Genomic DNA, 13321 nt, shown 5'->3' with positions numbered 1-13321 from the left:
GCCATTTTTTCCCGAGTTGCCCGGGTGCAAATAGCACAGGATATTCGGAGTTTGACGAAACAATCAGCGCCCGCGTTCAACGCTATCCACTGTTTTAGTATATACTAAAAACAAATATTTCTATAACGAGAGTTTTCTTGTGTAAAAGTACACTCACAATATTGGACTAGAATCCCTTAATAGAAACAGCATTGCTGATTCATCTTCGGACAGGCAGGCGCCAAGATCGCGGCCGTTCACGGAACCTAAAGAAACTGGCCCGCTGTACATCTTGCTCTCAAATACAAGAAGCATTATTTGATTTCCTTGTCTGTATTCGGAGAGAGTTATTTTCCTTTTGCTTATGTGAAAGATTTCTCATGAAGGAGCAAGCGTGGACTAACTTGAGCGGGTACTTCGATAAAAGCGCTTTATATGCATGTTGATATTATCTAAATGGACGTCTTAATTATGCAAGTCATGGCATGGACTTTTCAATGTGCTTTTGTATAAAGCTTTTTGGCTCAGCTTGATTCCTGTAATGACTTTCGTCGACCGTGCTTTCAGACCATCGAATCAGAACCGAGGAATTTGTTTGCTTTTAAATTGGTTAATGTCTCGTCTTGTTAGTCTAATGATCTCTTGCCTCTAAGAAAAGTTGACTGCCATCACGGCCTTCGGAATATCAAACACTAAACAACGAAGGACTAACGCTAGAAACATTAGCTTTAAAAAATTTTGGTTTCGATGATTAATTTACCTTGGTTTATCAACTCGTTTTTCGTGCTTCACACCCCACCAGCTATAACGCAGCACCTACGTTTATTTACCAAACCCTTCATCTGTTTTTGCGTTATAATTTCGATACTTTTCCGCAGACTGTAAAAAGTCACGCTCACAATTTTGATTCAATAGGATTCTGCTCGACGTCAAAAGGACCCACATCTTGCGACTTGGGCATGGAGGTCTGTCCTTCTAAAGGGTACATTACCAATATTATTGGAGCTGGCTTTGTTAAAATAAATAAATAAATAAATAAATAAAACTTAATTTAAACTCGGTGGTGAATAAAATATAATACATAGTGCTAGTTGGACCGAGCAAATAGTTGTGTGCCACTTGCAACCTAGCTTGTTAACGAGGGAAGAGGGGTATTTCCTTCAAGTATTCCATGAGCCTGCGCACAGATGGAACTCAGGCACAAAAAGAAAATTAGTGACCAAGTCTTTTGGTTTTTGGTATTAAAACTTTAATGCATTGGAATGTCGTTTCAGCAAAGGGAGAACTAAACCATGTTAATTATTCTAAGTACGTGTAAGATACCCAAAGCGGAACAATTATTTCGTGTGGTTTCCTTCGATTTAGCAAACGAGACGCGAATCTTCGTCGACATTGCCAGAAACTTTGAGGTAAATCAAGTAAGACTTGTGGGATACATTTTTCTTCTAGGTTTGAAAAATTTGCAACGTTTGCTCACTATCATTTCTAATGATGACATGCAAAAGCAAGAGAGTCGAAACCTTGTATCTTAAAAATCATAACTTGGTACAAAAAAGTTACATTCATTATTCTTTAAACCTGACTGAGGTTAGTCTGCCGAGCCTATTTCTTCGTTTGTTTATTCATGCAAGGATAAATTTTTAAATCAACCTTTCAAAACACTTGCTTTCTTTAGTTTCTCCATGGGTCATGAAACCTGAAGAACACTCTCGATATTGACAATGAAAAGCGATTACGATGCATGAACACACCCTCCGACATGAATATCCTCAAGTTTAATATCAAGCTTCTACTTTAATGCAATTTCACTGAAGTTAGATCACCAACTCAGGTACAAAAAGAAAATTAGTGACCAAGTTTTTTGGTTTACGGTATTAAAACTGTAATGCATTGGAATGTCGTTTCAGCAAAGGGAGAACTAAACCATGTTAATTAATCTAAGTAGACTCTAAGTACGTGTAAGATACCCAAAGCGGAACAATTATTTCGTGTGGTTTCCTTCGATTTAGCAAACGAGACGCGAATCTTCGTCGACATTGCCAGAAACTTTGAGGTAAATCAAGTAAGACTTGTGGGATACATTTTTCTTCTAGGTTTGAAAAACTTGCAACGTTTGCTCACTATCACTCCTAATCATGACATGCAAAAGCAAGAGAGTCGAAACATTGTATCTTAAAAATCATAACTTGGTACAAAAAAGTTACATTCATTATTCTATAAACCTGACTGAGGTTAGTCTGCCGAGCCTATTTCTTCGTTTGTTTATTCATGCAAGGCTAAATTTTTAAATCAACCTTTCAAAACACTTGCTTTCTTTAGTTTCTCCTTGGTTCATGAAACCTGAAGAACACTCTCGATATTGACAATGAAAAGTGATTACGATACATGAACACACCCTCCGGCATGAATATCCTCAAGTTTAATATCAAGCTTCTACTTTAATGCAATTTCACTGAAGTTAGATCACCATCTGTTTTAAACGGGTCGCGGTTTCATTTTGTCAGGGAAACACAAAAATATCCTGTCGTCAACAACCACACCAAGTTTACTTCAATCAGTAAATAGTTAATTAGACTAAAATGAGCTACGTGAAAGTATACGAAGAGAACAAGAAACGAAAAATTTATAGTCGGGTGCTTTTGTTTATCCGCAAAAACCTCAAATTCGGCCATCATTCCACATCGTTTTTGGGACGAGAATGGCAAAGGAATGTTCGGCTGGAGAAGTGATATGCACGAGAGAGAACCTTTGCTTTCGCTCAAACGACGACGGATCGAAACTTATTGTTTCCATATGTTCTTGTTCAAAGTTGCTTTAAAAATTGCTTTAAAAATTGCTTACAAATAGTAATTGAGCACGTTAAATAAATAATTCATTATTGACAAAAAACTATGCGTGTTTGGCTGACAAAGGTAGCCAATACAATAGCAACAAAAAAGTTATTTAGGCTTAATTGTTCCTATCTTTGCCTGCATTTTTATGTTACCAAGGAAACACAAAAAATGAACTCATAATTACTTAGCACTTTGAGAGTAGAACATTTCAACAAAAGGCTGTGAAAATACTTTTATGTTATAGTAATTTTTAACGCAGGGGTAGGAGTCCGAATCCCCGAGTGACCATTTATCAGTCCCGCGTTTGTTTTTCATAACAGGGTTTCTGAAACGAAGTTTAACAAATAATGTCTGTAACTACACAGTGACTTTTCCTATGGATGACGTGTTCAGACTTCAGAATTGTCAAAACTAGATTACAAAATTGTTTATGACGATGCATGGCAAACAAACCGATGAAAGAACTTTAATCCTTCAACGGCAGGAACACCAGAAAGAACTACACCCAGATGACGTAAACAAGAATTCTGAAGCAATATAACCGCAACTCCATTCTTAAATGAGTGTGCTTTTCTATAAACCTCTATCATTTCGAAGCCGGTCAGTGGTGTAAGCAGAGCGGGCGTCGACTGCCGAATGATGAAGATTCCTTTGTTAGCAGTGTTTTTGAGCTTCTTCTCAGCAACGAATGCAGCTGGCCCTTACAAATGCCAAGGAGTAGCTGATTATTGGTTGTCATTCTATGGCATGTGGAGTAATGACACACACCCAAACGCTTTCCCGTCAGATGGTCATTTTTCTTCCATCCTTGGAATCTCACACATGGACGCTTACTCGATGTGGGGACCTGGGATGAACGCGACTCCGGGAGTCAAAGAGGTGGCAGAAAATGGTGGGTGAACATTTTATATCCGTTATTAAAGCCTCGCCGTTTTCGAGATTTTTCTCGTTTTCGTGATAGGCTTTTTTTTTGGCACTGTAATCACGAGGATTAAGTTGGAAAGGGGTGGAAGTCAGGAAAAATTATTGAACAATTAGTTTATAATTTTGAATGGTTATTATTAAACTTTCTCATCATGACTTTGTCCCTGGATCATGCAATGATGGCTTTGATAATAGTAACAGAAAATTCACGAAAATTCCCAGGACAATTTGTGAATAAAGTTTCTCGGATTGTTTCAAAATGTAGTTCCCCGAGTTGAATCAGCGATCATGTTCTCTTATTGTCCTCATTTTTTCATTCGAACTGTTTTGACATCTTTCCACGATTAAATCAAAATTAATTTAAACGTGGTCGATGTTTAGAGAGGAAGCTGAAAAGTTGGCGTCGGATTCCCACGTCCTCCATAAAACTAGTTCACGACGTCGTCACCTGGCGGAGGCAGCACTAAAGATACAAAGCCATCCCTGTTGTCAAAAAAATAGCTATCGTTTTGTAGGGTTCTCGCTCTAATTATCAACGTCTTCGATTCGTTGCTAGCTCCGTTCCACTCAGTTGTCCGTTGATTAAATATTTAAGGTACTTTTTCAGTAAACTTTTCCTACAGTAAAAGAGCTCGCCCTTTACACAGCGATGTTCTTTCCACCTTATCGAGACTTTTCCCAACAAATATTTTAAGAAACTGCCGTGACGTCTCAGTAATAGACATGTTAAACGTTCCATAAAATAAATGTGCTGAATTTTTTTAGCGATATTCTTCTTATCACCTCGTCTCATTTTTTGATACTGTTCTGACAAATTATTTTCGGAACTGCCTCGTCGTCTCGATAGTTAAGAATTGATGTACTTGCAACAAAATTAACGAGTTTAAATTGCTTACAACTTCGCGTTCCCATCGGCTTCTTTTCAAAGATAACTGAGAGACTAATTGACTACACGTATGGCCCAATATGGAAATAGTTCAGTGCTGATGTCATTGTTTGCATTACGAGGCAACATGCTATTTACAAATTGACTTTAAAATGTAAAGAACTTGTTAAACTTAGTTAAATCTCCAATTTTACTACTTTTTAGCTTTGATAACGAACGAACAGTCGTGAGGAGAATGCCACAAAACTGTAATGTCACTGGTTAAAAGAGGAAAAATAATAGTGTTGGTACGCATTTTTTGCCGTACTCTGCACAACGACGACGTGAAATCACTTAATTTGAGGGTTTTAATGACAACGTGAGCATAGAAATGCAAATCTCTCATTCTACAATTCCACTCGCACCTATATATTTTTTAGGATACTTCGCCCACATTGAACGACGCGAACGCGATGGAATATTCGTGAAAGATTTAAAACGGAGGTGAAGTTTTTGTCGACGCCGCCGTCGTAGATCTCAAAGTCCCAAATGTCGAATTTTCAAAGCTTCATTGCTCAGAGATTATTTGGAATATCGCGCTCAAATTTTCAGAGATAAGTCATTATGGAACTCTCTAGTCCTCGAGAATAAGAATTTCTCACAACCCCTGTTACTATATAATATTGTTTGTTTTCAAAGAGCAAAAATAAAGAGATTGAATCCCCCGTCGTTGACCCTATTTCAATGAAATATATTATTAATTCTGTGTCATATTGGGTGGTTATTGTTGTCCCAACAGTAGGCCAATATAAGTTCTTTTGCCGACATGCGTCGTAGAAATGGTTGGCGCCACTATGTAGGTTACGTCAAGGATGAAACAGAATACAAGAGGGATGGGGAAGGTGAAAATTTCAATGATCCTTACCTTCTATTCCACCCCAGTGTTTTTAATCTGCTGATCTCTTGTTAAACTTGATTTTGTTTGTTACTGACTTAGGTCCTTTTCTTCCTCCAAGGTAATGTAACGGTTTTGGAAAAAGAACTTATGATGGCCATAATGTACAAGAAAACGGCCTGGAAAACGTTCAAGGCGCCCGGCCCCATAAACGGCACTCAGCATGTCATGAATCTCGGCGTCGAAGTCACGAAGGACTTCCCTTTGGTGTCTCTTATCACCATGATCGCCCCATCGCCTGATTGGTTCACGGGTATCATGAACATGAACCTCTGCAACACCTCATCTGGAATGTGGCTGGACAGTATGATGGTGGACATGTTACACCCCTGGGATGCAGGGACGGATGATGGCACTGCCTTTGACGCCGACAACGCTGCAACTGATCCGGTAGAAACTATTTCAATTATTACTCGAGCCTCTGACACCCCTTTCAAGAACTCTACGATGGGAATGATCGCCACCCTTGGAAAGGTGATGATAACAAGGATAAACAAACCTGAAATGACTATGTGCAGTGGTGAAGGGACTTACAAAGTCGAGATTCAAACCATGTGGACCCAGCAAAGTCACCCGAATGGATTCCCACAAGATGCTCACTTCTCGCGCCCCGTCGGTGCCACACACTCGTACAAGTATAAATTCTGGAGTCCAATGACTCGTGCTTCAACGGGGGTCAAGATGGTTGCAGAATTAGGTACATCATAAGTTCTTTCTACTTTTCAATCCCGTAGGGGAAATTAATCTTAGAATTAAGTGGAATTTAATAAATAATCAGAACAACTTGCATTCTTGGTTTGTACTCACGTGATTAGACAGACATATTGGTGAAAAAAAGGCAAAATGTCGCTCCCGTTTTGCATAATAATAGAGCCAAATTCCGAAAAAACTTTTTCGCTATATTTCAGTACACTAACGTGGCCACCAATGATATCAGGTGCAAGCCAAGGATAGCTTGCCGGAACTACCCAAAGAAAGCCCATAAATTATTAAGTGGGATCTGTTGAGCGCCCAACCAAACGTAAGAGTAAATAATTGTCCTGGAATAGGACATTTGCCTGATAACGCCATTTGACTACAAGTACTTGAATCCTTTAGGTTTTGCCTGTCTCATGCTAATTGGAGCGATTGTTATTTTTACCCCACTGGGAATACAAAATTTAAATAAGAAAAGAAAAACAAGCTGAATTCTGGTAGTTTTAGTCAAATGACACCATCGTGAAACTATTGAGGTCACGGTGGACGGCGATTTTGATTGGCACCACGAAGTGCTTTCCTCACCTGGGTCAAGAACTATATAATACTGAGCTATGAAAATCCTTAATTAGTTTACCCTTTGCTTGATGTTTGAAAACCAAGAGAAAACTCAAAGTATGCCGATAGTGCGTCGAGGAGTAATAACGTTTCTTAAGTTGCTGGGGCGATAAACGTCAGTCAGAAATTCAGCCAACATACTTTTTGCAGATCATTTGTGATGCGACAAGTCTATTGACAACTGCGTATTTACAGCAATCATTGTAGTCCTTAAGTTAGCGTTAGTGTTTTGTTGGGTTAAAGTTAGGCAAATTCCTAAGATTACGAGACGAACCCTAACTATCTTTTACAGTCATGATTATGCTAATTTATATTAATATTTGTTTGGGAGACTGCATAGCGATGGTATGATGCATGCAAATATTTTAGTCTTTGAATGGGAAATTATCATTTTTTGTTCTCACAAAATAGAGCAGCTTCCAGGCGAGGAACTTAAATATAATCATTTTCAATTTCACGTTTGCGTAAGTATTATTTCAAAAACGAGCGCGTCTGCTTCATCGAGGTATCAAGACACCGAGAAGAATATGAAAAGCACAAGGCCACAGGCCGGGTTCTTGTATTGTTTCTTGCTGACCCTTGCTGTCTGAATACTTCGATGAAGCACGAAGCACGAAGCACGAGTTCTTGATACGACCTCTCAATGAGAGAATACGGTATTGCGCAGCGTTCTATTTTTGTTTAATGAAGAGATAAATGTGATTATTTGAATCAAATGATATATTTCACTGTAACTGGAGAATGGTACACAGTATTTCAATGGTATCCACGCGCATGCGCTTAATGTGATACTCACCCGATGATCGGCAATTGAATTCTAAATGAGTTTATGAAATATAGTTTACAAATTGTCCTCGTTTTATAGGTGCCACTGGTACATTGTACAACGAAATCAAGAATTATAAGAAGCCCGGATACGTGCACATGGCTTACGTGGCCTCGGCAGATGTGAAAACACCAGGAACCTGGAGCATGATGGTCAGTGTTAAGGGCATGTATTCCAAGGTGTCCCTCATTACCATGATCGCGCCTTCGCCTGATTGGTTCATTGGAGTCGACAGCCACGACCTTTGTGGATCCAATGGCGAATGGAAGAAGAGCGAAATGGTGAGTCTGCCGGCATGGGATGCCGGGACAGATAGCGGAATGAACTTCCAATCACCGAAAAGTCCAACTACACCTCCAGACGTAATCACACTGATCACAGCAAGCAGTAACACGGAGATCAAAGACAACGCTAACACACCGTTTGCCAAGATCTCGTTTACGCTGCAAGAAGGAAACGAAACACCTGATTCTAAAGCCTCCACGCAAATTCAGCCAATCTACAGCCTCCTGGCCTGCGCTTGTCTGGCCATATTGCGCTTACTGAATTAGATATTTGTCACAAATGAATTAACTGGTGCGTGCAGGCAGTCAGCCTTTAGGGCCGACGATCCAATGGCTTGTGACGCGATAATTTCCACTGTCATGGACGATTGCGTGACAAGCCAGAACAGGTTCGCATGGCATGCAGACAACTATGGCCCGAACCATTTAATGTTTTTCAACTTTTGTGCACGCTGCATGGTTATTTTTTCCTTTTTATGCACAGTAGTAATGCCGTTATTAAACTTGGAGCTTGCAGGCGAAGAATGGAAACGATTTTTTACGTTATCACGAATCATCGACTATTTAAGTTGAGTATAAGATAATTCATTTTGCTTTGTTTTGTACGCTCTGAAATAAAGTCATGTACTTAACATATGACTGCTATGGTTTGTCTTTTCGCATTAACTGACCTCAGAATTCCTTTTTAGTCGGTTTTTGTCTTTTTCGATGTTTCAAAATGAAAGAGAATGAAAATAAATAACTAAATGATATAAAATGACCAGATCATCAATAAAAGAAGACAGTCGAAGAGCTCGTTTACAAGAAAATGCCCATTCAGTTCGACTCGGTGCGTTTGGTGTTGATTCCCATAAGTCTAGAATGCTCAGAATTCAACATGAGATTTCGCCAGTTCCTATTGTCATTTTCAATCTCGACTCCAGAGCTCTTCTCTTGACTGAGGGAGAAAAGAGCTCTGGGGAACCCTGAAACAAAGTGTCTTCTCATTGGTTTTCGTGAAGAACAACCAAAAGCGTCTGTAATTGGTGCATTCATGTTAGCACGAGGAGTGAGCAGGCGCCGTAAGATTACAATAGCCAATTTTTGGCTATAAGAACCCTACGGCACATGTTCTCCTACAGAGAGTTTCCGGCAGAGCCTTGGTCGACCCGAGGCTCTGGTGACGAGAATGTTGTCATTTTATGACCTTAAGCAAGTGCGCACGCGTAAACTTGAACGGCGTGGTGGTTTGGAGAGCACAAACTACATAATAAAGACTTCAAGATCTAAGAATGTGACGTTGACGAAAACGTCACCGCAAATACAGCTTTGAACTATCGTGAGTCTTTTGCGATTCAGTTCCATCTCGTTGACGTGGTACAATGTGGGCGAAGTATCCGAAAAAATGAATTTTACGAGCGGTTTCAGAGTACAAATAGAGAAAGAATTCTCAAGTTGTTGTCAATATCTCGAATTTGGTGATTTTATGTCGTCGCTAAGGAGTGTACTGCAAAATATGCTCTAAAAAGCGTGCCGCATGCCCGTGCAGCACGATTTTGTTCTCTGCCGGTCAACCAAAGATATTATTATTTTGTGGCGTTGTCGTTGTCATGGCCGTAATGTCGTCGTTGCTGCGAATGCGTTGAGCGGCTAGTGAAAAGGGATCCCCTTAATAAACATAAGAAGATAGCAGAAAATTACTATACTTTTAGAAATAAGTATTCCTTTGGAAACCTTTAAAATCTTTACACCCTCTGGTCCAACGCTGCAACTTTTCAGTTATCCGTACGTGGTGAGGGCGAGAACTTTTTAACTTGGGGCTGGTATAGGACGTTTTCAATCAACCTCTAGAGACACCAATAACAATAGTGAAACGTACAACTGCTGGTGGACGAACAAAGAAGCTAATGAGAGATCTTTTATTTTCGTCCACAAACATGGCGTCGATGACGTCACGTGAAAACCTCCTAAAAGCGATCGGTGGCTCGCAATCTCGGGATGAGCTTTTATCCTTACGGGGCAAAGCGAGGACATTGTGTCTTGCGCACCTTTTCCTCTCGTTGAAATATTCGGCTAAAACATGCGTAAATGTTGTGATGCTCCGATATAAACGATAAGATTTTAAAAATGAATTGTCCGTCCACAAGCCAAACAGTCACTTAAAGGCCGTTTACACGACAAAAAAATTTGGGTCCGGACCGGTCAAAAAAGCGGTACGGACCCATAACTTTTGTAAAGAAACACTGGAGTTTCCACAGGGCCATAGGCGCCTATGGCCCTGCAGAAACTCCAGTGTTTCTTTACTAAAGTTGTGAGTCCGTACCGCTTTTTTGACGGGTCCGGACCCAAATTTTTCTGTCGTGTAAACGGCCTTTTATTTTTCTTGAGAATCAAGTTCTGTTGACCAGAAAACTGCTTGTCGTGTTTCAGATCGATATTTGGCTTGGTGACAAGGTTTAGATCAACCGTTGCAAGGAACGAAAACAATTTATTCGGTAACTTATATGACTGATCGTTTTCCCACACCAAGTTGTCTTAAGATCTTACGCCCTGAACGTTGATTCACTAGGAGGAACAATGCTTAAGGGAAAAGCTCTTTCTCAACAGAGACGTTCTGAGGAAATGATATCTCCAAGAAAAAATACGTCATTTACTCCATTGGCGAACGGAAATATACCAAAATGCAAAAAGTTCGTGCGGAGCGTGCAGAACATTAGTTTGTGTCCATATTACTAACTTTTCCTCGTCGATGTTGGTTTTAAAGTCTCGAGGGATTGTCACGGTTTCCGTATCTAAAACTCTCTCCTTTCTCCCGCGGGAGGTGCTGGAAATAAAATTTATTTTTCCAGACTCACTCCCAAAAACCACCGCGTTGAAAAAGCATCTCAGTGCTACAGCGCTTAACCCTTTGAGATTTAGATCGAGTAAAATGTTAAATTGTTAAATGAAAGCCATCTCACAATTGACGATCACTTTGCGAGTCTGAGGCTATCGCCACAAGGGATAAGATTAATTGATAAGAAATGGCCTAGAATATTTTCATATCCGCCTTCAAAAAGCTGTTAATTGCTCAACGTTTTGGTTTGCTGAGATCACGAGTTCAGGTTAATTTCACTGAATCAGGAATTCAGATTAGGCTACCCTGAAAGCCACTTGAGAAATTAACTCCTTGGACGCAACGCATGCAAGGCAAAATTTGGAGCGGTATAGAGATCTGAGTGAAAATAATCAGACGGATTGATGCATACAATGCTCTACGCTGTTCTTCAAGGTAAAATAAATCGCCTGGTGGAGTGAAATTCCAGGGGATCGTTCATGCAATAATCTTCATAAACGGAAAATAAAAGGTCATGGTTTCCAGAGATTTATTGTGTCCGGAAGTTTGTTGAAAACAACCTGCCCATTGCGGTAACTCAAAGGAAAAATGGACAACCATTTGTTAATTTTTTCCAGTTGCATCGATTTGTGATATTTTGAGGAAGATGCAGCTGAAGAAAGTGCTGGCAAAGACGTGTCATAATCCATCTCCGACTAGTTCGACCTTCGACCCTTACTTAACCGTAAGATGCGCACTTTAATGAACGTAAGTAGATAGTACATCACTATACCGTTAGAGATAAGTATTCCCGGTTTGGGAACCTCTTTAGGCTAGGCTTGCAAACGTGCTACATCTCGCGAGGTGCTTTTCAAGATTGAAAAAATCAATGAGCTTTGAAAACATAAATAAGCATTCGAACAATTATTATAAGAAGCTCGTAGCTTCGAATTCTGCGAGGAGCATTCGCAGTTTTTCGAGTGATGCCCTTGTCCTTAAATAAATCTCTTCAGCATTTCAAAGTGCATAATGCTTTCGGGACACGTTTGAAGATATCCGTCAGTTTTTTTTTTTTCGAAGCTTTGGGATCTGGGGTCTCCAACAGGCCAATGAACTTTAAGTAAGACACGAATTTTAGGCACTGTACAGAAATGAAATGAAATCAACACATAGAGCGAGTTTCAATCGACTGTCGTAAAACCAAAACCAAAGTAATTACTTTGGCCAATCAAAAAGGACGGAGACAATCCAGTAAACCAATCAAAACTCGAAGTAATTACACGTAGCCGACACAAAGCACGGGAAAATGTGCACGCGCGAGCCACAATTGGTTTTGGTTTCACTACTCATTGTTTGAAAAAATGGCGCGAGAACTTTGAACCAATCACTGAGTGAAGTAAATGCAAAACCAAAGCAATTCGCTTGTTACTTTCGACACTCAATTAAAAACCCTTCTATCAAATCAGAGGTTGGTTTTTAATTAAGGAGAGGGTAAAACCGGAGTACCCGAAGGAAAACCTCTATAAGTGCAGAGTAGAGAACCAACAAACTCAACCCTCATATGACGCCGAGTCTGGGAATCGAACCCGGGCCACATTGGTGGGAGGCTAGTGATCTCACCACTGTGCCATCCCTGCTTCCGAAGTAAATTTTAAGGACCTCGCGAAACTAGAACTATAACAAATCTAATTTATTGAAGAGAAATGCCAAATTAACAATACTAGATATATTTAGTTGGAACACTTAGCGAATGGTCAGAATCATCGTGTTACAAGATCGTAGCTTATACCACATCCCCCTTCCCCCATTCAGGAAGGAAGGGCGAGACGGCGATGGGTGTTCCAACAAATGTGACCAGTATTGTAGCCTACCAAAGATATTAAGATGCTGGTTAACTTTTGACAAGGAGTTGAGATTTCGGTTGATTCTACAGGGGCATAACCGTAACGTAAGAACCGTGCGTGTCTGGTCTTCTCGAGACAGAGGTGAGAGATGATTTCATGCAGACTGGAACGCCTAAATTGCTCTGTTGTAAACATGGCGGTTCACAGCACCAGTGAAGTTGTCTCTCTGGCCTTTCTGTGGACGAATTCCAGGACCTACCGATACAATTTGAGCAAGCTTTGAAAGCTAAAAACTTCAATCGATGCTGTATTTTCCCGGTAGGACTGGGTGGCTCAACACTCATAAGAATATCTATGAAATGAGAATCGGGGGTCTTCCCTTGTCATGGAACGGCTGAATTACCCAGAATTCCTTTTGGGCATGAAGGAGGCAAGCGGAGACTGGTCCTCATCAAATGAGGAAAAAGTAGCGAGAAGAAGATTTCTAGGCGGATACTAAGGAGTAACCAAGGTGCGTCCTGTTAACGTAGACTTTTTACCATAGGAAATTCGGCCTGGCCTTTAGTAATTTCTTGTCCAAGAAACGGTATAATGTAAATACGAGAGTAATGAGATTTATATTTGCGATTACCTGTCGTCTTACGTACCACTTAAGTCAAACTCTACATCTCTATGCAATAAGCGCATTAAAATTTCCTCATA

At 40.1% G+C, this 13321-nt stretch overlaps 1 protein-coding gene across 4 annotated transcripts in view; it reads left to right on the top strand.

Annotated features, from left to right (window-relative positions):
* LOC138027940 (uncharacterized) overlaps positions 1-8617 on the top strand; it is a 10500-nt gene extending 1883 nt beyond the window's left edge. Inside the window, exons 1-4 of one of the 4 annotated variants that reach the window (XM_068875565.1) lie at positions 1908-2032; positions 3298-3705; positions 5619-6254; positions 7737-8617. In XM_068875565.1, the coding sequence (XP_068731666.1) occupies positions 3450-3705; positions 5619-6254; positions 7737-8248 (1404 nt within the window). In that variant the 5' untranslated portion in view covers positions 1908-2032; positions 3298-3449 and the 3' untranslated portion in view covers positions 8249-8617. Of the gene's footprint in view, positions 1-1907; positions 2033-3133; positions 3706-5618; positions 6255-7736 lie in introns of those variants that run through there. The other 3 variants (XM_068875567.1, XM_068875566.1, XM_068875568.1) reach the window with 3 other exon arrangements.
* Positions 8618-13321: the final 4704 nt, after the last annotated feature.

This window comes from Montipora capricornis, chromosome 12 (assembly GCF_036669925.1).
Source record: "Montipora capricornis isolate CH-2021 chromosome 12, ASM3666992v2, whole genome shotgun sequence".
In the NCBI taxonomy this organism is placed as follows: domain Eukaryota; kingdom Metazoa; phylum Cnidaria; class Anthozoa; order Scleractinia; family Acroporidae; genus Montipora; species Montipora capricornis.
This window is presented reverse-complemented; position numbering and strand designations above follow the sequence as displayed.